A 16,290-nucleotide genomic window follows, 5' to 3' on the forward strand; every position below is an offset into this window, starting at 1 on the left:
CCCCCCACTTTGTATGCTTGACACTGCTGGAAAAGTGCTCGAAAAGCTCATTAGAAAGAGACGAAGACGAAAAGAAGCGATATACACTACCAGAGACTTCCCTCCATGGCAGTTCGGTTTTACAGCAGAGAGATCCACAATCGATGCTCTCATGCAAGGCGTGGACGCCATTCGATGAGCGGAAGCACATAGCCGCTGAACTCGACGGGTGGTACCTCTCGTAACGCTTGACGTCAGAAACCTAATTCCGTAAGATGGAAAGACATTCGAGGCACACTACACGATACTTTCCACGTGCGGAACTATCTCTTACGGATATTGAAATATTGGGGATCCTACGTCGAACATGATGAGTTCAAGGCAGTCTGTCCTGCTCTACGGTGCAGAGGTATGGGCTGACGCTCTTGGCAAGGAGGTATAGGTATATCGTAAACGTCTCGCGCAAATACAGAGGCGAGGAGCTTTGGGGCTAGCATCTGCGTACAGCACTGTCTCTGAACCGACCGTGATGGTGATCGCGGAAGTGATCCCCGTTGCCCTTCTTATTAAGGAGCGTCAAGCCATATACAAGCGCATGGGGGAAGAGCCAAGGGAAGTGGTTGCTCGTGAAGAACAGCAACGCACCCTAACTGACAGGCAACTCTCTTTGCAAAATGAAACTAGAGGCAGATGAACCGCGCGGCTAATTGGCAAATTAGGTGCGTAGCTGAATCGAAAGCACAGTGAGGCTGACTATTTCCTTACCCAGTTTTTAAGTGGGCATAGAGGTTTTCAGTCTTACCTGCACAAGATTGGAAAACACAATCTCCGGATTGTGTGTTTTGCAATGGAGTTGTGGACGACGCCCATCAAAATTTTTTTTCTTATTGAAGGTGGAATGAGATTCGTCAGCAGCTCTATTTAAGCACAGGGAGTCGCTCTCCAGACAACACTGTCGAGCAGATGCTGAATGAAAATAAAAAAAAGTTGGCTCGACCGCTCGTGTGAAGCCATACAACTGCGGACCCGAGTGCCGCGATCGAACGGGAGAATCCAGGACGGATCAAATATTTTTGTGAGGCGCCTCCTCTGAGGTTCCCTCCCTGCATTGACATCCTCAGGCCATGGTTTTGAGGAGGTCCCTTTTGCCCTCCTCCTCCTTAGCTCCGCAAGACTCTCACAATGAAGAGGCATCCTTAGAAATCATGGTATGACTATGTCAAAGCAGCGAGGGAACCTCAGAGGTCGCGTCTCACAAATTAGTCCTGAGTTTCCATGTCCAGGCAAAGGTCCGTCTACACAGCCTCGTTTCAACTTTACCTCTATATGTTTTTTCCAAAGAAGCTTCTTATCTGGAGTGACTCCCAGATATTTCACTTCTTCGTAGAGTTGAAAGGTTGTATTTCTCATCTCTAGGAGGCAAAGTCCATCCATTTTTTTCCTTTTTGTAAATAATACCGTTGGTTTTTTTGGATTAACTGAAAGTTCACGCCTAGAGCACCAACTGTCAATCAAATCAATGGTACGTTGTATATTTCTTCACACCGTTCCGAGATCTTAGCCAACCGTAAGCACAGTCACGTCATGAGCATAAGTTTGAGCTTATATTGGCAAATTTTGCAGTTCACATAGAAGTGAGTCGATCAACATACTCTACAGAAGTCGCAATATCACACCTCATTTGGGGGCAGCCTTTCATTGCTTCTGCTATCAGGTCGCTGAAAGGTTACTTCGGCACCCACTTCCATACACAGCAACCTCTGTGTTAGCATAGCATAGATCCACTTAATTAAAGTGTCACCAACACCACGCACACTGGGGGTATCACAAAGTTTTTGGAAAGGCGCGCAATCAATGTCCCTTCAGTTTCCATGAACACGCCCATCGCGTACTCATCCCCTTGTATCCTCTATCTGCAAAACCAAAAACTGAAGAGCAGAATAAGAATGATGTCAAGCTGATCTATCTGAGGTTTTTTGAATTTAAATAGTCATCCTCCTCAGGCTTTGGTATGATGACTAACTTAACCTTCTGCCAAGAGGTAGGCAGGTAGCTAAAAGCAAGAGGTTCTAGAGAAATATCTCTGAGCAGTCGCTCTAAGTGCCCTATACCTTAGTCTACCATTGCTAAATAGATGTCATCAGTGCCAGGTGCTTTGAAGTGTTCAAAGGACAGTATGGCAGCTCCCATCTTTTCATTGGTTTAAGGGTTTAATGGAACCGCCAACCCTCTAGTAGGCCACCAAAGGATTTGCCTCTAACTCTCTCGTCGCATTCCTTTTTTTAGTTTCCGGTCTTCTTCGAATCGCCATTCGACCGATTGTTAACTTGTCAAACTCCCAGACCCACGACTCACCACCAGTAATTATGCATTTCCTGCAAGTCGTGTCATTATTCACTTCAGAAATCGTGTCCTCAGCAACCATCTTTCGATGTTGTTTTTGCACAAAGTTCAGGTCTGTTAGGAGAGCCGGGACGCTACTCGTCTCATATGCGATATTTCCACCGCAATGTGCTGAAAGGTTCCATATAATGTCAAGTTCACTAGCAATTTTTCTTAGACTATTAAGTTGAACAACTTTGTCCTGACCGGTTTCGCCAGTTTATCTGATCAAACGCCTGATCTGGATGTAATCTCGAGGCTTTTAGATCCCCATCCAGCGTATCAAACCACCGTTGCTTCGGCCTGTCTTTTGATCGTTTACCATCGAATTCGATGTTCAGACCAATCTTGGCAAGTGAATTCTCGTTAGCACGAATTGGGTGACCATACCATCGAAGATGCCTCTCTCGCAACTTTTCCACGATCGGTGCAACCCCATATCAATCGCAAATATCCTCATTTCGGATGTGATCGAAACGTGTCACGACACTAGTCCAGCGCAACATCTTCGTCTCCATTACCATAAGACGCCGTTCATTGAGATTGACTTCTTCAATTCCATTTCTTAAATTTTCAGGAAAACGGTTATGGGTTTCTGGTCATCCACCAATATTCAAACAAAGAAATAGGATCTGGTGAGAATCCATAACAAACACCTCAATTTATCCAACGCACATTTTATCTCAAAAAATATTAACGGAAGGAAATCGACAGTGACTACTAGATGGTTAACAATCACCACAAACTTCCACCAAATAAGATCAAATACGTAACCCCCAAATTCTACCTCCATTTTTTAGCCATCTAAACTAATTTCAAATACATTATGGACACCCCTGGAAGCCCTTATACTTTTTAGCGCTAGTGTACACTAGGCCAACTTCCTCGTTCACAACTCGAACGCTGTCACGGTGACAACTTGGACTGCTCCCGCGTACTGCGTCGTGCTTGCATGTAAACAAACGCCACTTCAGCTTCCAATCTTCAATCAGGAACACATTCTGCAATGGTAATTATTGGTCCAATCGAGCACAACGATCAGAACATCGTCTACCAGTCGAGCAATGTTCAGGTGAAAATCGGCGATCGGATCTTGTCAAACGGGACATTGTACATCACCGAAAGGTACGCACGAGCCTTTGTCCCGTCCCGAATTCATGCAATTATCTCTTCCAGTTCGCTTTCGTGGAAACCGGTCGACCTGCCGGAATCGATCTCCATTTCTTGGCCAGAGATTGGCGTGCACGCCATAGCGAACAACCCCACAAAATGCATTTATTTCATGATGGACAATGCGGTGTCGTGGCCGGGAGTCTACGATCCCGGCGTACGGGCGAACGGGAACAGACAGCAGCAGGAAGGCGCCGGGAATGCCTCGGGTTCCGACGACGAGGATGAGGGCAACGAATCAGACTGCGAACCAGAAATCACCGAATTCTGGCTGATCCCCAACGACCCCAACACAGTGGATGTGATCTTCCAATCCATGACGGAGTGCCAGGCACTGAACCCGGACCCATGTGATAGCATCTCAGAGGACGAGGGAGGGTTCATGGGCATGGAGGAGGACGCCGAGAACGAGGTTGGCCAGGAGAATATGCGCAATTTGAATTTGAACGAGGATGATGAGCAGTTCGCCGACGCGGAGGAGGACTGAATCTCAAATGTTTATTAAATATATACGTTAAGAGAAAATCCCTGGCCTATTATTTCCCCGCGGGGAGGAATGCGGTCCCAACTTCTGGCATGCAACGGGGGCCTCACGGGCGGCTGTTAGCCGGGTTTACGGCAATCAGTCGGTTCCCCTGACAGACCGTTTGTTTCACATCAATTCACAATAGGCGCATCGTCTGACGTTTCTTTTGTCCAGTTTAGTTGAGCCTTTTTGCGTGATGACAAATGTATCGAATTTTATAGATTTGTTTACGTGCATTTCCACGCAATTGTGGGCCTCCAAGAAATGTGAAAATTAAGCTCAGATCACAACAGAAATACTACATGGATCGTTTCAGCCGCTCCGGAATAGAGACACTGAGAAGTGAAAAAGGCCACAGAATGGAACAACTGTCGGGTGTGATGATAATTATCATCATTGGTGGCGGAGTGCTCACCTTCGTGGCCCTTTTCATATTTGCCAAGCGCCAGATAATGCGCTTCACTATACGATCCAGGCGCGGACCACACGTCCCGGTCGGCAATGATGCGAAAAAGGTAGAACAAATGTTTTGCGTGTTTGGGCGAAACCTTTGAATAATTTTCCTTGCAGAGCATAAGACGTGAAATCGAGCGACGTCTCGATTGCATTCAGAAAATCGCCTACGAACCGAAATTGCTGTGGGACGACGATAAGTATATCGTGAGACCGGACCAGCCACTGCCGCCTTACTACTATCGAATGCAAGCCGTCGATGATGTGAAAGTTTTGGAGAAAGAAATCACAAGGAATGATGGGAGCGTGCGGCATCCAAACGAAAGCCTGCGGGCTTTCTTGCTCATCACGCTAGCCGCCCCGCTAAATGGATCAGGCCAGAGAATGATCCACCAGTTTTGCGATATGTAAGTAACACGCACGTTACTCGAGATCTCCACTGTAAGCACTGTCTCTTGGTCGTTTTCTAGGTACGAACACGCCCGCCATGATCCCAACGAGTTCGGTCTTGAAGAATACGAAGCCTACCATCGTCTGCTCCTGAAGCTAATCGATTCGTGAGTTTATGAAACGCTTTCTAAACGCATATAACCATTCAATTTCCTACTTTTCATTCCAGAGCAAAAATGCTTAAATCATTCTCCAACAGCCGGAAAACATCGCCATCCAGAACACCAGTCAAGAAGCAAACAAAAATGCACTCATTGCTGGACCCGTCCCGTTTACGACCTCCTCCATTAAATTCAAGCCTCGGCAGCCTATCAAGTCTTGGTGGTGGCGGCGGGGGAGCTGCAGGCGGAGACGGCAAATCGCAGCTACACCAATCAAAAGTCAACCTCACATTAGGACTGCAACAAGGCAACGCATCGAATCTGACCAACTTGCAGTCGGTTGAACTGGACGACGACAATGAAATCCTCAGTATATCATAGCTCATAGTTGAATAAAATGTCCTTCGCGAAAGAGGGAGATATTTTTAAGGTGAAAATCGGAGCAATAAATACTCAAAATGCTTGCCGGATGTATGGATTGTGTTTAATTTTAAAGTTCAAAGATTGGGACTCTGGAAAAGACATTCGAAACTGCCTTCAAACTCGGACGTTCTGCAAAATACAGCAAAAAAATGGCGGTTAAAATCTGTCCAGCTCCAGAAAACGGACCAAGGAGGTCTTCAACATTTACAGGCACAAATACTGGCAGCCATGCAAGGACTACCTGAAAAGCGACAAGTCGGCCATCAAGGCTGCCAGACTGAACTATTCTCAGAACATTGAAAGCACCAACGAGTCAGCAAGATTCAGTAAAATTTTGACCACGGAACATAGGAGTGCGGCGGAGCAAGCAATTTGCGTGTCGAACGCACGCAAGTGCGAATCGCGGTGGCCGTAACATCGAAAAAAATTGTTCGCTGTCAAAAATTGTTTTGCGGCGTCAGTGCAGAAATGGAGTGGAATGGACAAGATATTTGACTCCTCCCCTGTTATCATATTTAATTTATGTTTTTATTGAATCGTTTTTTTTTTTTACGTCGAGCGGAGAAGCGACTTCACAGACGGAAAAAGGAAGCCTGGGAGAACCAACAAGTCTGTGAACTAAAAAAGTACAGGGAGCAACCGCACCAGGCACAGTAGGCGGAAGTTTTACCAACAAGTCAGCAGGATGAAGCCTTATACACCTCGATGTTCATCCTGCCGAGACAAAGAGGGAAATCTGATTTCCGACAGAATGGGCATATCAGAGCGATGGGTTGAGTACTTTGATGAGGTACTGAACAACCAGCACATCGGCGAGTTGGAGGTCCCGCCAACTGAAGACGTCGGACAAATACTGCCACCACCAAGTTTAGGAGAAACAGTCCGTGCAATTCATCGGCTAAAAAATCATAAGTCGCCAGGAGCCGATGGAATTACAGCCGAATTGGTTACACCAAGAGGTTCATCAACTTGTGCTCAAGGTATGGGACATCGAATCAATGCCTGACGATTGGCAATGAGGCATTATCTGTCTCATACATAAAAAGGGAGGTATCACACAGTGTAGCAATTATAGAGGTATCACGTTGTTGAGTACCATCTATAAGATATTCTCCGCTATCTTGCTTGGCCGGGTAGCTCCATACGCCCAGAACATCATTGGCCCATACCAAAGAGGCTTCACTCCAGGCAAATCAGCAACAGATCAGATTTTCTCTCTGCGGCAAGCGATGGAAAAACTGTTGGAATATGGACAACAGTTGCACCATCTGTTCATCGACTTTAAAGCCGCCTATGATAGCATAGCCAGGGTAAAACTGTACACGGCCATGAGAGAATTCGGTATCCCGACGAAATTGACCAATGTGCGAGGCCAGATAAAAGCAGCAGGATCACTCTCAAGACCATTCGACATCAACAACGGTCTACGACAAGGGGTTCCACTATCATGTGCCCCCTTTAACCTGGCCCTCGAGAAAGTGATCCGTGATGCTGAGGTAAATGCGAGGGATACGATTCTCTTTAAGTCCACCCAACTACTCGCCTATGTTGACGATATCGACATCATGGGAAGAATGACCCGAGACGTACAAACTGCCTACATTCAGATCGAGCAGGCGGCGCGAGATCTTGGGCTGCACATCAATGAAGGCAAGACGAAATGTATGGTGGCAATGTCAGCACCGAAAACCAACCAACCAACAACAGCAAACTGCACTGGTCAAACGGGAAGAATAAAGATAGGAGAATACAACTTTGAGACCGTTGATAATTTCTCCTATCTAGGGTCGAAAATCACAACCAATAACAGCTACGATGATGAAATCCGCGCACGGTTGTTGTCAGCCAACAGAGCCTATTTCAGCTTACAATAACTGTTCCGCTCGAAACGTCTCACCATAGGGTCAAAGCTCTTACTGTACAAGACTATGATCTTACCAGTCCTCATGTATTCCTCGGAAACTTGGGTTCTTAGCAAGAAAAATTACGAACTCTTGGCCGCGTTCGAGAGAAGAGTCCTCCGAAGAATTTTTGGCCCCCTACATAAGGATGGACGATTCCGTAGCCTACACAATGACGAAATCTATGAACGATACCATGACCGTTCGGTTGTGGATAAAATCCGGCTCAATAGGTTACGGTGGGCGGGTCACTTAATTCGTATGGATGGGCAATATCTATGGTAGAAAAAGAAGACGAGGCAGACCCTGCCTAAGATGGAGCGATGGCGAAGGTCAGGACGCCAGACAGCTTTTGGGGATTATTATTATTATTCTGTTAAGGGAAAGTCGCACCGCGTCCTTGAAGAACTATTGTGCCCCTTTTACTGGTTATAGTGTACCTGTTGATCATAGTATCTCAAGCAGGCCTGTAACCGTTAGGAACTTTAGTATGTTCCCCACTTCCAGAAGTTTCAGCTTTGCATCTGGTATTAAGTGTTCTCCCAGATGTATCGACCTACTTTGCACAAGTGCCGGACACTGTCTCAGGACGTGCATAGAGGTTTCGTCCTCCTCCTCACAGAACCTGCAGGCAGTGTCCGTAGATATCCCTAGCTTCTCTAGGTGATAGTTCAGCCGACAATGACCAGTGAGAATTTCCACTATGATTCGGAAGTTTCGTCCTCCTCCTCACAGAACCTGCAGGCAGTGTCCGTAGATATCCCTAGTTTCCCTAGGTGATAGTTCAGCTGACAATGACCAGTGAGAATTCCCACTATGATTCGGAGGTTCTTTTTGATGAGGTTTAAGCAATCCTTTGTACGCCTGGGTTCGTATCCCCCAATAAGTACCCTGGACTGCTCCATCCCTGGTTGGCCCGCCCAATATAGTTCCCTCAACCGTTTCTCTTCGTGTTTTAGATTCATAGCTATGAAACCGTTTCCGATTCCACAGAAGGGTTCTAGCCCGTGTAAAGGCGTCCCTGCTCCCTTCTTGGCTAGTTCATCCGCTGCCTCATTGCCTTCCAACCCAGCATGGCCTGGAACCCAAAGTATCCAGACCTTGTTGGACGAGCCGAGTGTATTCAGTCTCCCAAGGCATTCCCATACCAGTTTAGAGTTCACCTGGTTGGACCTAAGTGCCTTGATCGCTGCTTGGCTATCGGTGAGAATAGCTATGTTCTGCCCCCTATAGTTCCTTTGCAGATTAAAGGAGGCACATTTGTCTATGGCGTAAATTTCCGCCTGGAATATGCTAGTGTACCTGCCCATTGGCTCAAAGTACATTTTCCTTGGACCAATGACACCGGTACCCGCTCCCTCTGCTGTGAGGGATCCGTCAGTGTACCAAGTAATCAGTTGCTGGTTTAAGCCGTATGTCGCAGCCACGCTCTCCCAGTTTGCCTTGTTACTCCAACGTGTTTCAAACTTCTTATCGAAGTGAAACCTCGTTGTCATGTTGCCCTCGGTATCAGTAATTCGGGATACCGCCTAGAAAGGATATCAATCTTCCTTCGATTTAGGCAGCTCCCCGCCTCACTCATACTACCGGCCATCCTGAATATTGATCTCCTTGCCTGCATCTGTATGTGCAGATGAAGAGGGGTTGGGCATGTCCTCATTGCCCCACTGATACACACGCAAGCCAGCCTTTGGAGCTTATGTAATTCCCTGGTTGGGTTCTTTCTGCCCAGATTACCGCTCCATAGGTAATCATTGGTCTTACTATTGCAGTATATATCCAAAGTAGTATCTTCGGGCTGCAACCTTTTGGGGATATCGAATTGGTGGACCTCGGCGCAAAACCGGGATGTCTGGAGTTCCTCATTAAGGCAGGCCTAGACCGGATACCGGTTGTTGCGCCGTTGATGATGATGATGATAACGAGTTGTAGAACAAAAATCAAGTTTTAAATGGAATTGAATTAAAATCTAAATAAATGATTAACTATCAAAGAGATAAAGAGTTATTTTATCTAAATTGGTGACCCCAAAATATAAGTTGCTGCTAATATCGTGCTTTGCCGGCTGCAGAGAAGGATTATGTTAATGAATAGTCTTCAATGCGACCGGGTTCTCCGCAATCGAGCGAAGAACTGTTTTCATTTTTGAAGTGAAGTCAACATTTTGTTGCAAATCCACGTTGGCAGAAGCCGATCGGAAGACGAAAGCTGACCAGGCAGACCACGCAGTCGAATTCGCATTCGTGTCCCAGCCCCGCAAACTGAAGCTCAGTGCCGGCGCTCCGTAATTCCTGATTCGCAGCCACACAGCGAAAACCTGATGCAGGTATTCCAGCCCGACAACTCTGTTGACGACGGTGGTGCCAAAATCATCCGAACATTCCCGGAAAGGAAAACTTGTAGAATTAATTTAAGCTTCATCATCATCATCATAAATATTAAAACAAGTCAGGAAACCGGAAGCTAGAAAGACTTTGTGTTTCCCTATGTGAAGAATGATGAGTGCATGACAGTTCCGTGTGTACATAGTTAAAAACTCAATTGCCCTCTATTTTTTTACACAGATAATTTGATCTGGAAAGCACTGTCTTGATAGCAATCAACCTCATACGCTTCATACTGGCAGCTCAACATTATTAACAATTGTGAAGAAGACAACCTACAACAGATACAAACAAGTCAGAATACCGGAAACTGGGCGCTTCTGGTATAAAGGCTTTGTGTTTATCTTGTGTGATCAATTTCCTATTCACCTTTTTCCCATTGGAAGAGCTACTGGGAAGGCTGCATCCAGTTCTGACAATGCCTTCCGATTCTCCTGTCCCCATACATTTGTTTGGTAGAAGATATGAAGTTACCCTGAAGCGTAAAGAGGACTGGGAAGACCCAGAGGAATGCGTGGCGGGATATACGGAAATCTTCTAGACCGATGGCTCAAAAACAGAAGAGGGTTCTGGAGCCGGAGTCTACCTCTCAAATAAAGACGAGAAGTGGGCTTTTCTTTGGGACAATATGCAACGGTTTTTCAAGCCGAAATTTATGCGATCCTAAGGGCGGCAAACTGGGTGATTGACGAACGATTAAAGGGCAGGCGCATCGCAATCTGCAGTGACAGCCAAGCTGCATTGAGGGCATTGTGTAGTCCTTTGACCTCAAAAATCGTCGTTCAGGAATGCAGAAACCGTTTGAACTCTATCTCTAGATTCAATACGGTGGAACTACCCTGGTTACCTGGTCACTGTGGCATAGAGGGAAATGAAATCTCGGATGCTTTAGCGAAAGAGGGGTCAATCTCCCCTATGCCGGGACCGGAGCCAGCAATTGGGGTATCAGTAGCATTGGCTAAATCTGTTTTCAAAAACTGGGAACAAGTTTCCCATAATGACAGGTGGCAGAGCTTAAATGCTGCTCGACACACCAAACTTTTCCTGCCAGAAACCAACATATGTACCGCAAAGTTTATCCTGTCGAAAAGCACGAGGACTTGCAGGTGTATTGTGGGCATTCTGACAGGCCATAATTCACTAGCTGGGCATATGTTCAGAATAGGAATTACCGAAGATGATACGTGTCCCTCCTGTAATGAGGAAGCGGAATCCACGGAGCATTTCCTATGTGAATGCCCCGCCTATGGACGCATCAGGCATCAGATCTTTGGTGCCGATGTCCTCCAATTGCGACGGGTAGCATCACATCCACTAACGGAAATCCTGCGATACGTTAACGAATCCGGAATATTCCGTTAGACGGGGGGAGGCCAACACGGCCTGAGTGCTCAGAAGCTGTAGCTTCTCCCCCACCATACACACACACACAGTCCTTGTTTCCCCGAAGAACTCACGACGATGAAATTCACGCTACCTTAATCGTTTCTTCTTAACCAGAAACAAATACGCTAAACGCATCTATTTCAACAAATCGCCGACTCAATATACCTTAACGAGCCAATTTGAACAAGCTGGGCGTAGTCGAGAGTGACAGTGCTGAAAAAATGAGAATTGGGAAAAAATGTTATGCTTGAATGTTGGGACCTCTCGACCGTTCATTCGGACTGGACCTAGGGTCGCAAGCAGAAACAACCCTATTCGATTAGCTTTGTTCACTGAATTCCGCGTGCAGATAATGAACAAATCGGAAACAACAAAATTAATACACATTAACATGTAAAACTGAGACAAAACTTTATTTTCGACATTAAGCATCAAAATAAAATTATGATTTGATAAAGTTCATACATTCTAACATAGAATGCCATTGATATAAACAATTCTTAACATAATTTGAGTCAAATACATAAAATTAATAGAAACGCAAATACATTACAAAATTATTTCCAACTGCGGCTCATTTTCCACTGCCATCGAACTTGTTAACTTGCTTTCCCTTGCAACCGTGTCAATACCTCCATCAAGAATTGATGACGCTTCGTTATCTCCAACACATTCCGATTAGGCAATTTCAATAGAAGCCTTGATACGAGTGCATTCTCATTATCATACCCGGACTTGACTTCTTCCAAGATGATTTTATCTTCGTCACGTGTCCACGTAGGCATTTTATCTTCCACAATATTTGGAGTGGGACTTGGACTTAACGTTTCTACTTGAGAGCAAATCGAAGTTGATGGCCCTGCTTGCTGTTGCTGCAGCTCGTCAGTACGTGGAGCAGGTGAGTTTTGTAACTTGGATTGTTTGCGTTTTGGCTCGCATGAAGATCGATCACTGTCGGATACTGTTCCATCTGATGCAGTGTTGCTTCCAGATAATGATTCAAGCGGTTCGGTGATGCTTATGCTTTTGCTGGCCTTTGGTTGCTTCCGTCGAGATTTCAAATTAACATTTGGTTCAGCTTCGCCGGTAGTTGTCATGGACTTCAATTTTTTCGCAATGCCTAACGCTTTCGAAGATTCTGGAATGCTCGCCGACTTTTTATTTGTAGCTGTTGGGGATTTGGGCATGCTCTTTTTAGGAGAGCGACGTTTTTGCAGACATTGCTTCTTCGGCGAGATTTCTCCTTCAGAGGATTTCGATTTTAGACACGTATTTATATGCAGATGTTGTGGGGCATGGTATAACGCTGGATTCAGTCGAGCTGCATGCGCTTTGAATGTATTATCATCACACAGCGTATATTTGTCTTTATCTGAAAAATTCGGTGTAATTAAGGAAATCAAGATGGTAGAGCGCTTTAATTACCTTTTTCGTCATCATCTTCACACCGTTTCTCCTCATCACATTTCTCCAGATGGCTTTTAAGTTGCCGCTCAGCGCACTCTCTTATACCATGCACACATGATTTCGATGTGCCTGTCAGCCGATCATCTGCCTCAGGCGACGTAGCTTCGTCCTCCTCACACTTGCTAAGTTCAGTCGCCAAGAACGAAAGCTTTGCTGGTAGTAATATCCGTGAACCGTAATAGATTCCTCCATTTATATACTGTGGTGAGATAAAAATCTTATATTTTGGTGGGCTGACCTTAATGTATTTTACAAGACGTGCAGACCCCCCTAAGTGCAGCGCAACTGAGGTATCGTAATTTTGTGTTTGCTTTCCTCTATGCTAGCCAAGCTCAAAAAAGTGGGTCGAATTGTTTGAACACTTAAGTCCCTTACATGACATACACAAAACTGAGCGTTTTTCACATCTGGCGTCTTTAAAACCTCTATAGTTGCCACAACATCCTGCGATAGAGAGTTCCATTGCATAGTATAAACGGCAAAGGCACTGTCGCCCTTTTTCAACCTGTGACCTATCCACTGCCATTTTCATCTTCTAACTGATACGTCCACGAGAATCAGGTCCGTACGACGGCGAAGTTTTCCATTTATTTTCTTAAGCCAGAAGACGAGAAAGATTCAGGAGTTCGGAATCACAATGCCAGTTGCTTGTGAGGGTCAACAAGCTGGTTCCCAGTCGTCGATATCCATCGATCGCAGTGCTTCGCAGGAGAAATATTCAAACGAAGTACTACCTTAACGAGAACACCAGCAACCAAACCGAAGAAAGATAAACTAATCGGTAACAATACCCATCGCGTTTGAGTCCAAGACCTTCGCCAATGCCAAAGATCGTAAAACACAAAGTACAGGCAAGATCAATAATACTACAAACCTGTATAAAGCCCGCTATCCGCGTTCAGTTCGGCCTGTCAGTTACACCGGAGAAGCCCGCAATGCACCCGGCCGCCAATTGAACTGAAAGCACCATCCACGTACCGGGAAGCCGCAACATCATTCAACTCTGGCCGTGCAATGCATTAAGACGAGAATTTGAGATATTTCTGCGTCTGAGCATTTATCGAAAATGTTCACCAGTGATGAAGATGTCCATTAAATTCTCCCTCACAGCCTAAACAGACATGTTTGGCCCGTTGACCGAATCATTTTCCATTCGATCACCGACCACCTGAACAATCAAAACTGACAGACAAGCAGCTCTCATCCATGATACGGCGGTCGGTCAAGGCCAAGGTCAAGCCGTAACTGACAGTCCAAAATGAACGTAGAACACGGGCTTAAAAGAAGCAATCTGGGCAGAACATAGAAAACAGAGCTCTTACTTGGAAAAATTACTCTTGACCAAGCTTGAGGCTGTCCCAGTTTATCTGACGGTAAGAACTATAAAAGATCGCAGGAAAAAGAAAGAAATTCCAAAGAGAACCGGAAAACTGCTCCCCCAATATTTAGCCGAATTGCCAACTAGAGGATCATGGGAAAATTAGAGGGTCGTCCAAAGAATCAAGACTAACAAAAAAGGTATAAAGCAGTTCCGAAAGGCGAAACTAATATTTCGAAAGGAAGAAAGCAAATGGCCTAAGTACAAACATCGGATGGATAAAGGGTACCAGCAAAAAATGAAAGTAAATGTGCGAATTCGACCAGAAGTAATTGTTATCTCCAGCAAGGGCAATTTGCCGTACTTGAGATACTCAAAAAGGTCAAATTGGATCCCGACTTAAAGGATCTGAACTGAATTGTCAACAGAATCTTAAGAACTCATAAGTGGGATATCAAGAACCAGCATGCTCGAAATTGATAAAGGCATCAGGCGAGCATGCAAACACCTTAAAGAATCACACCTTCAAACAGGTGCGATTAGACCAACTCACTAAAGTAGTTGCCTCTACTGAAATAGCTTTCTATGAGACACAATGTACCGCCAAAACATATGACGCATGAATGCTTAGGAGTTGCACATTCCCCAGTAGAAGACCTAGATACTGAGGGAGTGGTAGGTAGGATTGATCACGGCCAAAGGAAGCAGGCTTTAAGAAGGAAGGAAGCCCGTAAAAGCGCAAGCTAGCCATCTAGCGGAGCAAGAGAAAATATATTAAAGAACTCTGCTCGGAGGCGGACGTGATATTTGCGGAAGCGGTACAAGCTGGTATTGTTGCCTAAGGCTAGTAAAATTCTAGGTGAACTATCCACCTACAGACCAATATGCCTTCCGCGCAGATGAATCGCAAATATTTGCGAAGCCTCCATTGTTAGTAGCAGCAGTTGGAAAACATTTATTGAATTGCCCACGAGCGCTGCCACCTCGTATCCGGGGAATACTCGATTGCGCAAGCAGCCCTTATCCGGTCGATTATTCGCCACAACAACCGCTAGGTAACCAGATACCGACCAGCCGCGACATTAGCTAGGAGCGCTTACACGAAAGCTTACGGACTTATAGGTCTCGACGAATAGACCATCAGGCTAAAGGAGCAACTCATACACCGGCTGTCAGTAAGTGAGGAATCACGAACTGACGCTGGCCGACTGAACCGCCAGCATCTGCTTCGAGAAATGAGACAGCTGGATAGGGAGAAGGTCGGCGCAGAACTTTTGAAATCCTTATGGTTGCAGCGGTTCCCGGAGATCACACGCGCTATCTTAGCCTGCGCGAACTCGAGACCACTGAAGGTGCCGTCACCCTGGTCGACAAAGTCCACGATGTATACGCACGCCCCATGGTCGCGGAAATATCTAGAGGCAGACATCGGGAGATCGAAGATCTTAAATCAATGGTGACAACACTCGGGACCGCGGTCTCCAAGCTTACATCGACTGTAGGTACTTCGCGTTCGGGAGGTAGATCTCTATCGTAGCCACAGTCGGGATCTGCTTTCCGAAAAAACGTGCGGGTAGTCGCACGTCGGGTCCCTCGTAATTTGCTGGTATTACCGCAAATTCGGAAACCAAGCGACAATAGCATCGGAAGTTATTTCAATACAACAAAAAACTGAGTTCTCTGGGTACCTCGGCGGTCAGCTTACAATTTTAGCAACTCTGGGCATGCGTTGCTTTCTAGTCGACACGAGGGCGGCGGTGTCCATTCTCCCCGTACCTCATCCAGGTTAATACCGCAAAACTTGCGACTGGCTGCCCCGAACTCCTCTCCCATCCGCACTTACGGCTACACGCAGGTGAACGTAAGTCTAGAATTGCACCGAACGTTTTCGTGACGATTTATTCTGACGGACATTAGCACCCCCACTTCAGGCGTAGACTTCTTATGTCACTAAGGGCTGTTGATGAACATACAGAATATAGCTTTAATAGACCACGCAATGTCTTTTAAATAAGAATTCGATGATCTCATGGAGCAAGGTATATGTACACCTTACAATAGCTGTTCGTCATGTCCACTCCACATAATCCCTAAGTCAAACGGTGAATGAAAACCTTGCGGAGATTACAGGCGTCTGAATGATTAGATAATTCCCGACCAATACCCTATTCCACTCATCCATGACAAACTTCCGTGTTTTCACGACTTTGGATTTGGCCAAAGCGTATCACCAAATCCCGTTAGCTCCCAAAGACATACCGAAAATAGCTATTTGCACACCTTTCGGACTCTTCGAGTTCACCACACTCAAAGCAGGTGAAATTTCACGACCACATGATCACCCCTGACG

The 16,290-nt window shown here is 45.8% G+C and overlaps 3 protein-coding genes across 3 annotated transcripts in view; 2 read left to right on the plus strand and 1 right to left on the minus strand.

The window, feature by feature from the left end:
- The first annotated feature begins 3,233 nt into the window (after positions 1-3,233).
- LOC119655187 (methylosome subunit pICln) lies at positions 3,234-4,028 on the plus strand. The gene is made up of 2 exons (XM_038060951.1): positions 3,234-3,486; positions 3,538-4,028. The coding sequence occupies exons 1-2, from the start codon at positions 3,368-3,370 to the stop codon at positions 4,016-4,018; spliced, it is 600 nt and encodes a 199-aa protein (XP_037916879.1). The 5' UTR covers positions 3,234-3,367; the 3' UTR covers positions 4,019-4,028.
- A 171-nt stretch (positions 4,029-4,199) lies between these two features.
- On the plus strand, positions 4,200-5,535 carry LOC119655186 (protein C1orf43 homolog). Its single transcript, XM_038060950.1, has 4 exons — positions 4,200-4,572; positions 4,628-4,917; positions 4,981-5,067; positions 5,130-5,535. The coding sequence occupies exons 1-4, from the start codon at positions 4,360-4,362 to the stop codon at positions 5,440-5,442; spliced, it is 903 nt and encodes a 300-aa protein (XP_037916878.1). The 5' UTR covers positions 4,200-4,359; the 3' UTR covers positions 5,443-5,535.
- A 6,006-nt stretch (positions 5,536-11,541) lies between these two features.
- The window catches only part of LOC119655321, a 32,222-nt gene continuing 27,473 nt past the window's right edge, over positions 11,542-16,290 (minus strand). The window contains exons 14-15 of the mRNA XM_038061160.1: positions 12,581-12,821; positions 11,542-12,527 (exon numbers count right to left, since the gene is read on the minus strand). Coding sequence (XP_037917088.1) covers positions 11,755-12,527; positions 12,581-12,821 — 1,014 coding nt within the window. The 3' untranslated portion in view covers positions 11,542-11,754. The remainder of the gene's footprint in view (positions 12,528-12,580; positions 12,822-16,290) is intronic.

Source organism: Hermetia illucens, chromosome 4, assembly GCF_905115235.1.
Source record: "Hermetia illucens chromosome 4, iHerIll2.2.curated.20191125, whole genome shotgun sequence".
NCBI classification, from domain to species: domain Eukaryota; kingdom Metazoa; phylum Arthropoda; class Insecta; order Diptera; family Stratiomyidae; genus Hermetia; species Hermetia illucens.